We start from the raw sequence: 9,766 nt of genomic DNA, 5'->3' as shown, positions 1-9,766 counted from the left end.
TCAAAATACACTTCCCTCCAACTCTAACCCTTCCTCTCTTCTCCCCTCCATTCACTCCTCTTCTCCTCTCCTATCACCCCCGATCCCTTCTCCTCTCATTTCACTCTTCTCCTCTCCTATCATCCTTCCTTCCCCTCTCCTCTTCTCCTCTCCTATCATCCTTCCCCTCTCCTCTTCTCCTCTCCTATCATCCTTCCCCTCTCCTCTTCTCCTCTCCTATCATCCTTCCTTCCTCTCTTCTCTTCTCCTCTCCTATCATCCTTCCTCTCTCCTTTTCTCCTCTCCTGTCACCCATCCACTCTCCTCTTCTCTCTCTGTTCTCCAAGCCCAGCATTCTGCTCCTTGGTTTCCTGTGTAGAGCTCCGCCTCTAGCTTGTCGGCTGACAAACAGCTTATTCTCCTCACAGATCATGTGCCTCAGTGTTCAGCCACTGGCTCCGTTCCTCTCCTCTCTCATAGCTCTGCACTCGAGCAGGAAGTTAGGCGTGTTATTCTTGTACCCTCTCTTCCTTGTCTTCAACATTCACTCTCTGTTTTGTTCACTCTTACAGCCTGACACCCTCATTCACTCCTTCACAACCTTTGTCTTGTACTTTTCTTTCTGTCAATCACCACCCAACTTCTGTCCCTCCAGGCTGAAGAAAGACAGAGAACTGGATCGGTGTGTTGTGATTTTGTAGCAGGAAGAGTGAGACGAGGGAAAGGAGCACTGAGGGAGAGAGGAGGCAGCCACTACAGTGCATCCAGAGAGGAGGAGAGGAGTGAAGGAGTGAGGAGGAGAGGGGAAGAGAGGCTCCTACTCTGTTTTCTTCCCTCTGAAAAAAGGAGTTCCAGGCAGAGGAGGGAGGGAGGACCAAGGGGAACAGGTAGAAGGCACCAGCCATGGAGGCCGCCGTCAGGTATCTGTCCTTACATTTTGAGACAGGCCCCAACATGTCCCTGCCTCTTCCCACACTGACCCCGGCCGTCCCCCACTACGTGAAGCTGGGCCTGACCGTGGTCTACACTGTATTCTACTCCCTGCTCTTCCTCTTCGTATACCTGCAGCTCTGGATGGTCCTGCGCTACAAACACAAGCGCTTCAGCTACCAGACGGTGTTTCTCTTCCTGTGTCTATTGTGGGCGGCCCTGCGAGCCGTTCTCTTCTCCTTCTACTTCAGGAACTTTGTTACGGCTAACAGCCTTGGACCACTCTCGTTCTGGCTCCTCTACTGCCTTCCTGTATGTCTCCAGTTCTTCACCCTCAGCCTCATGAACCTTTACTTTGCACAGGTGAGTTGAAGCAGGTGTGTTCAAACTCCTTCCATGTGACTGTAGCAGGTGAGTTCAACCTCTGTAGTCTGTGACAGTAGCAATTGAGTTAAACCTCTGTAGTCTGTGACTGTAGCAGCTGAGTTGAGCCTCTGTAGTCTGTGACTGTAGCAGCTGAGTTGAGCCTCTGTAGTCTGTGACTGTAGCAGGTGAGTTGAGCCTCTGTAGTCTGTGACTGTAGCAGCTGAGTTGAACCTCTGTAGTCTGTGACTGTAGCAGCTGAGTTGAGCCTCTGTAGTCTGTGACTGTAGCAGCTGAGTTGAGCCTCTGTAGTCTGTGACTGTAGCAGGTGAGTTGAGCCTCTGTAGTCTGTGACTGTAGCAGCTGAGTTGAACCTCTGTAGTCTGTGACTGTAGCAGCTGAGTTGAACCTCTGTAGTCTGTGACTGTAGCAGGTGAGTTGAGCCTCTGTAGTCTGTGACTGTAGCAGCTGAGTTGAGCCTCTGTAGTCTGTGACTGTAGCAGCTGATTTGAACCTCTGTAGTCTGTGACTGTAGCAGCTGAGTTGAACCTCTGTAGTCTGTGACTGTAGCAGGTGAGTTGAGCCTCTGTAGCCTGTGACTGTAGCAGCTGAGTTGAGCCTCTGTAGTCTGTGACTGTAGCAAGTGAGTTGAACCTCTGTAGTCTGTGACTGTAGCAGCTGAGTTGAGCCTCTGTAGTCTGTGACTGTAGCAGGTGAGTTGAACCTCTGTAGTCTGTGACTGTAGCAGGTGAGTTGAGCCTCTGTAGTCTGTGACTGTAGCAGCTGAGTTGAGCCTCTGTAGTCTGTGACTGTAGCAGGTGAGTTGAACCTCTGTAGTCTGTGACTGTAGCAGCTGAGTTGAGCCTCTGTAGTCTGTGACTGTAGCAGGTGAGTTGAACCTCTGTAGTCTGTGACTGTAGCAGCTGAGTTGAGCCTGTAGTGGACAGGGTTAGGATTAGGGCCATTGGACTGGGTTAGGAGTTAAGGTTTGGGCTAGTGGAAAGGGTTCGGATTAGGGTTAGGATTAGGGGTTAGCGTTAGGGTTTAGTGTTAGTGGGTTAGGGTTAGGATTAGGGGTTAGCGTTAGGGTTTAGTGTTAGTGTTCTACACAGACAGGAACAACAGTGCTTCAACTAACCATGTCTTTCGGACAGAGAGCATGTGTCTAAATTGGCTGTTGTTTCCATTTGTCCAAACAGGAGCACAGTTCCTGTCCACCCAGATCTGTGATTTGTTCAAAGAGTTGTCTGTCTGTAGACAAACTAGGACCATGGGAATGGGTTAGACTAGTTAGTTAAGGAGAGAACATACAAGACGGTGAGAGACCAGGCTGTCAGGTCATAGGTTGTTGAGGCCAGAAAGAAGGCCACCATCTGTCTCACTGTGATGTCAGAAAGGTCATGAGTCAGAGAGGTCATGGGTCAAAGAGGGAAGGCCACCATTCGGTTCTTCTGTCCATTTGACAGGGCCTTCTCAAATGTCAAGGCTGGTAGTTAGAAGATATTTTATTTAGGTTTGAAACTGTTCAAAGCATGTCTGGGAAATGCTCTATAACTATATTACGGGTATTGAGGGCTTAACTACTCATCGTTGACCTACCATTTAAAGAAGGGAGATAACCCCTTCCATCAAGAACAGCAATCAATCATTTAGCCAGTCATTCAGTTAGTCAGAGAGGCAATAAACCAGCCTGCCAGCTAGTCAGTTGGTAAGACAATCAGTCAGTAGATGGACTTAGCAAAAGTTAGTAACAACAGCAGGCCAAACACTTCCTCCAGTATCTGTAAGTATAGACAAAATCTGGCCATTCCATTACATTCTGCTGTTTAATGTTCTTCTGCTAGGGGTTCCTGTTTCAAACTAAAGTCTTTATCTTTAGAACAGAGAAATACAGAACTGAGAGGACGTTGTTAGTTCAACTGTTTCAAAAGAAGATAGCAGGAGACCCAGGGGGTTTAACCTCTGACACCCATGGCATTTAACCTCTGAGACCCATGGGGTTTAACCACTGACACCCATGGGGTTTAACCTCTGAGACCCATGGGGTTTAATGACTGAGACCTTCCTGCACCAAAACTCAGGTCTTAGGAGGTTAAAGAACATTTCTGTTTCTTTTTCTACAGGTTGTGTTCAAGGCTAAATCTAAATATTCACCTCAGCTTCTGAACTACAGGTAAGATGTAATGTAAATCAATATTACCCAATGTACAACCCCCACAAAACTGAAAAATCATATTTTTTAAGTAAACAGTAATTTCACACATTTCCTCCAGAAAATCAAATGAGGAAACTTCACTCAGGCGTTATTTTACCCCAGCTACATTAGGTTACATTTTTGTATTATTTCCCGAGGGACTTACAGAAGTGCATACATTTGAAGAAAGACAGGTAAAACAGCCATTCAGTTTAGTAGGGAGTGCATTCTAATCAACAAATAAGTAATCGGCAAAGGTCAGTGCTAGAAGAAAGACCGTACAGATAAAAAACATGAAACAACAGACAACAGAGGTGGTGGGATTGGAACTATTTTAGGTACTCTATGAAAAGGTTTCAGATATTTTCTGAAGCAGGGCAGAGTCTCTGCTATACTAGCCTCCAGGGGAAGCTGGTTACACCATTTAGGTGCCAGGACAAAGAAGAGCTTTGATTGCGTGGATTAGTAGTTTTGAAGTGTCTGGATAAGTACCTGTGCGGCTTCTTGAGTAAAGTATGGTCGTACTCTATGAATGTTGTACAGCACAAACCTGTAGAAGTGAGTAACTGCTTTGATCGCAGCAGAGAATGGCTGGGTGTCGTCTAGGGTCATACCAAGGTCCTTTACCCTCTGGGAGGAAACTCTACAGTCGTGCATTAATGGACATGTCCTGGAGAGCAGACAAGCCTGGAAGAAGAGCAGCTCAGTCTTGTGAAGGTTAAGCTTGACTAAGTTTGGTATGTAAGCAACCAGTGGGCCCACTAGGCTGAGTAAATGGGTTATGGATATCATCAACCTTCTTTTTGGAAGTAGTTGACAATGTCATCAGGATAGATGAAATATAACAGGTTGGAGGAGGAGGGTAAAGGAGTGAGAAGGTGGAAATTAGTTTTATTAGGTCAGAGGAAGAAACTTGGAATTTCGAGTGATAGAAATTGGGTTTTGAAGCAGATATGGAGGGATTGGAATGAGGCCAGGTTATTTTGAAGATTTATTTTCCTCCATTTTCACTCAGCTTCTGTTGAACCCACAGCGAGTAATTCAGCCAAGGAGTAGGAGGGGAAAAATAGGCCAGCAGGGAAAAAAGGGGGCAATGAGAGTCCTAGGACTTGGAAAGCATGGAGAGTAAGTTGGGAGAAGCAGAATCAGGAGGGAGAAGGGTTCAGGAGATGGAAGTGTTCAGGAAAGAGAAGGATTCAAGAGGGATATGGATTCAGGAGATGGAAGTGTTCAGGAGAGAGCAGGATTCAGGAGGGAGAAGGATTCAGGAGGGATAAGAATTCAGGAGGGAGAAGGTTTCAGGAGGGAAAAGGTTTCAGGAGGGAAAAGGTTTCAGGAGGGAAAAGGTTTCAGGAGGGAAAAGGTTTCAGGAGGGAAAAGGTTTCAGGAGGGAAAAGGTTTCAGGAGGGAAAAGGTTTCAGGAGGGAAAAGGTTTCAGGAGGGAAAAGGTTTCAGGAGGGAAAAGGTTTCAGGAGGGAAAAGGTTTCAGGAGGGAAAAGGTTTCAGGAGGGAAAAGGATTCAGGAGGGAAAAGGATTCAGGAGATGGAAGTGTTCCGTAGGTGGAAGTATTCAGGAGAGAGCAGTTGGGGAGAGACAATGAGTATTAACGTTTTAGAATGGCCCAGCCAGAGCCCAGACCGGAATCCAGCATGGGTGAGAACTGACAATGGAGTGGGGTATTGGTAGACAGACAGCATCTCATAATGATTTGATTAAGTGCATTACCTGCTTTTTGAGTAATGGTTGACTAGAAGGAGTGAGGTCAAAAGAAGAAAGAAGTGGCTGTGGTAAGATATAAATTATTGGCAGAAGTTGGAAGACATCCAATAATATGAGTGGTGAGCCTCTGGGAATGAATGTCAAGCTCATTGAAAAAGTCACCAAGAACGCCTAACGGACAGTAGATGACCACAATGTTTAGCTTGAATGGAGATGTCAATTTCAGAAAGTGGAAATTTGTTGGTGAGAAATATTATCTCCATGTTGAAGAACAGAGTAGTCCTGTGACACCACAAGAGACACCAGATGCTCTTGGACTATTGAAAAATATGATGAAGAGAGAGCAGTCGGATGAGCAGTATTTCCTTGGGTAATCCATGTCTCCGTCAGGACCAGAAAGTCAAAAGTCTGGAGGGCAGCAAATGGCTGAGAAAAGAACTCAGACTTGTAGACAACAGGTCAACAGTTCCAAACACTGTCAGAAACCAGGTTATCCAAATGTTTAGTCTGGGCTGTGAGCCCAAGATTAGAAAGGTCATGGAATTGTTGAAAAGGTTGCTGGATATTTAGATTTCTATATCTCCATAGTCTGAAAGTCCATCGCTTCACCTGGGGTTTCTATCTGCTTTTCTTCCTTTCAGGAGTGTGTTGACTGTAGCCTTTCTGCTGAACTCAATGTTCAGGGTCTAGACTGATGCACTGTAAAGTTATCTATTTCTTTGTGAGAACCAAACCGGCTTGGACGGGTTGTTTGAATTACCCAATACATTAATCACACACCTATATCACCTCAGACCTCTCACTTCCCGTTCCCCAGGTTCCCTCTCTACCTTCTCTTCCTGTTGGTCAGTGTGGTTTTCCTGGTGGTCAATCTGACCTGTGCCCTGCTGGTGAGGATGACCTCCGCTGAGGCTCAGACCCTGGTGCTGATCAGAGTGGCCATTAACGACAGCCTGTTTGTCCTGTGTGCCGTCTCTCTCTCCCTCTGCCTCTACAAGATCGCTAAGATGTCCTTGGCCAATATCTACCTGGAGAGCAAGGTAGCACAGGCACACACGACCATTGGTTTTCTATCCTTCCGGGGATCGGAAATCAAGAAATCCATGTTCCCGATCCACTAACCTTAACCTCAGCAACCTTACCTTAAAGCCTAAACTGTCTACAGGGGACATCTGTGTGTCAGGTGACAGCTATAGGAGCCACTGTGATTCTCCTCTATGCCTCCAGAGCCTGTTATAATCTGGTGGTGCTGGCCCTCACCAACATCAAGACCATCAACTCCTTTGACTACGACTGGTACAATGTGTCTGACCAGGTAATGGGAGACAGGAACAGCATTACGGCAGGAACTAGATGGTAGAAAGTTCTGCATGCTTGTTTAATTCATGGCCAGTATTCACAAGGCATCTCTGAGTGGTGGTCTTGGATCTGGTCTTCCCTGTCTAAATAATTCTATTTGTTACGATGTAAATGAGAAAGCTGTTCCCATATCAGTGGTCATGTTGTGTGAACAGTGTTTGATATGCAGACTCTGCCAGTCAATGTCTAAGACGAGAGGTTTGTGTGTCAGGCAGATCTGCGGTCGACATTGGGGGACGCTGGCTACATGGTGTTTGGGGTGATACTCTTTGTCTGGGAGCTGCTGCCAACCTCACTGGTGGTCTTCTTCTTCCGGGTCAGACAGCCAGAACAGGACAGGGTGAGGTCTCAGAAGAACATGTTTCATTGCTAACCTGAGACAGCCAAGACCACTGTAACCAAACACGGTTAAATCAAGTAAAGCTGTGGTTGTCCAGTTCAGAACAAAATAACAAGTTTGAACCCATCAGACACTTTTCAACAACGTTTTCCTTATGATACCAGTTTTATTATATGGGTTTCAACAGGTCAAAGCTCTAAAGGCTAGTTTCTACATAATTAAAAAATACCTAGAGTCAAAAGGGAAAATGTTGCATTGTCTGATCATTTTAAAAACAGTCATGTATGTTAACTTTGTACAAATTACATATTGCCCTAATATTATGATATTAAGTTGAGTTTAATATTATAATTTCATAATGTTAATATCAGTTTATAATCATAATATTAAATGCAACTTATTATCATGCAATTGTACATTTAATATATTCATACGAATATCAGCTGAATATTATACAATTAATATTAGCTTTACTATTATACTAGGGACTGGTTTCCCAGTAAGATTTTTTCTTCATGAGGTTTCAGTACCATTGTAATTGGCTGATATCTGCTGTTCTGGTTCTACAGAGTGGTTCTGGGCTCCCGGGACATGTCTTCTCCTCCAGGGCCTACTTTTTTGACAACCCTCGTCGCTACGACAGCGATGATGACATGGCATGGAGCATCATCCCACAGAACCTACATTCCAGGTAAACACTGTGAAGGACCTACAGTCCAGGTACCAGGTGTACACTGTGAAGGTAATCACTGATCCTGGATCTGATACAGAACCTACAGTCCAGGTAAACACTGTGAAGGACCTACAGTCCAGGTACCAGGTGTACACTGTGAAGGTAATCACTGATCCTGGATCTGATACAGAACCTACAGTCCAGGTAAACACTGTGAAGGACCTACAGTCCAGGTACCAGGTGTACACTGTGAAGGTAATCACTGATCCTGGATCTGATACAGAACCTACAGTCCAGGTAAACACTGTGAAGGACCTACAGTCCAGGTACCAGGTGTACACTGTGAAGGTAATCACTGATCCTGGATCTGATACAGAAACTAAAGTCCAGGTAAACACTGTGAAGGTTATCAATGATCCTGGATCTGATACAGAACCTACAGTCCAGGTAAACACTGTGAAGGACCTACAGTCCAGGTACCAGGTGTACACTGTGAAGGTAATCACTGATCCTGGATCTGATACAGAAACTAAAGTCCAGGTAAACACTGTGAAGGTTATCAATGATCCTGGAACTGATACAGAACCTACAGTCCAGGAGAACGGGGTTATGGATAACACTGATCCGGGATCTGTTACAAGTGGACATAGTGATCTAATGACTCTGTTCTGGCCCCCATCTCAGTTTGACAGCAGACAGCTTTGACTGGGACAGACGAAGTGGCAGCATCTCGGTGTATATAGGAGGGGAGGAGCCACAACAACCCCTGCCCTCAGAGGAACTCAACCACTACTGAAAACTTCCCATTGGTTCTGAACACACATCCAAGGCTCTCATTGGCCTTGAAACGTATTGAAGACCTTATATTCCTCTGTAACTCTTTTGCAAAGACTTTCTATTGGCTCTATGGCTTTTTTGCACATCCCTACTGCTGACCTCACATCTGAGGTCCTCATATCAAGACACAAGGGCTGGAATTCCACCTGGTTTTTATTGCCTTCTGTTTTCTACCCAATACTCTGACAAATAAACTCTTAAGTCAAAAAGTTGAGCACATTCTCAAAAGGCCAGTACAGTAGGTATTGAAATTACAGTCCATTTCAAGGACGTGAAAAACTTCCCAGAACAAATTTGATGTACAAAACCCTGACCTGAATGCACTGTTTTTAAAATGTATCACTGTATAGAAACCTACAAGTTATATGGAACAATAATTAATATACAGTAATTGTACATATTTTGTTTAATATGTATCCATTTATTTTTTCTTTCAACAATTTGTAACAAGCAAGCAGCTGTGATGTTTTCAAGGATTATATGCAGTGGATATAAAAAATCTACACATCCCTGTTAAAATGCCAGGTTCTTGTGATGTAAAAGAATGAGACAAAGATAAATCACCATTAATGTGACCTATAAAGTGAACAATTCAATTGAAAAACAAACTGAAATCTTTGAGAGGTGAAAATAAATAAATATGTAAACTCACAATAACCTGGTTGCATAAATGTGCACACACAAACTAATACTTTGTTGAAGCACCTTTTGATTTTATTACAGAACTCAGTCTTTTTGAGTAGGAGTCTGTTAGCATGGCACATCTTGACGTGGCAATATTTGCCCACTCGTCTTTGCAAAAGCGCTCCAAATCTGTCAGATTGTCAGGACATCTCCTGTGCACAGCCCTCTTCAGATCACCCCACAGATGTTCAATTGGATTCCGGTCTGGGCTCTGGCTGGGCCATTCTAAAACGTTAATCTTCTTCTGGTGAAGCCATGCTTTTGTGGATTTGGATGTGTGCTTTGGGTCGTTGTCGTGCTGAAAGGTGAACTTGATCTTCAGCTTTCTAACAGACGCCTGAAGTTTTTGTGCCAAAATTACCTGGTGTTTGGAACTGTTCATAATTCCCTCCACCCTGACTAAGGCCCCGGTTCCAGCTGAATAAAAACAGCCCCAAAGTATGATCCTGCCACCACCATGCTTCACTGTGGGTATGGTGTTCTTTGGGTGATGTGCAGTGTTGTTTTTGCACCAATCATAACTTTTGGAATTATGGACAAAAAGTTCAACCTTGGTTTCATCAGATAACACATTCTCCCACATACTTTTGGGGGACTTGTTTGTTTTTGCAAACTTCAGCCGGGCTTGGATATTTTTCTTTGTAAGAAAAGGCTTCCGTCTTGCCACCCTACCCCATAGCCCATTCA

General features: G+C 44.7%; 1 protein-coding gene across 1 annotated transcript; it reads left to right on the top strand.

The window, feature by feature from the left end:
* Positions 1 to 356: 356 nt before the first annotated feature.
* On the top strand, positions 357 to 8,952 carry gpr137ba (G protein-coupled receptor 137Ba). The gene is made up of 7 exons (XM_010864823.4): positions 357 to 1,272; positions 3,396 to 3,445; positions 6,004 to 6,226; positions 6,352 to 6,501; positions 6,757 to 6,885; positions 7,455 to 7,576; positions 8,243 to 8,952. The coding sequence occupies exons 1-7, from the start codon at positions 883 to 885 to the stop codon at positions 8,352 to 8,354; spliced, it is 1,176 nt and encodes a 391-aa protein (XP_010863125.1). The 5' UTR covers positions 357 to 882; the 3' UTR covers positions 8,355 to 8,952.
* The last annotated feature ends 814 nt before the right edge of the window (positions 8,953 to 9,766 follow it).

This window comes from Esox lucius, chromosome 5 (genome assembly GCF_011004845.1).
Source record: "Esox lucius isolate fEsoLuc1 chromosome 5, fEsoLuc1.pri, whole genome shotgun sequence".
NCBI classification, from domain to species: domain Eukaryota; kingdom Metazoa; phylum Chordata; class Actinopteri; order Esociformes; family Esocidae; genus Esox; species Esox lucius.
The sequence above is the reverse complement of the archived record's forward strand: the minus strand, read 5'-3'. Positions and strand labels throughout refer to the sequence as shown.

Bases quoted from the DNA above. Each gene is read 5' to 3' on its own strand.
- gpr137ba (XM_010864823.4), top strand. From the start codon at position 883: ATGGAGGCCGCCGTCAGGTATCTGTCCTTACATTTTGAGACAGGCCCC. The intron at 6,227-6,351 runs GTAGCACAGGCA...AACTGTCTACAG, and splicing joins ATATCTACCTGGAGAGCAAG to GGGACATCTGTGTGTCAGGT. The intron at 7,577-8,242 runs GTAAACACTGTG...CCCCCATCTCAG, and splicing joins CCACAGAACCTACATTCCAG to TTTGACAGCAGACAGCTTTG.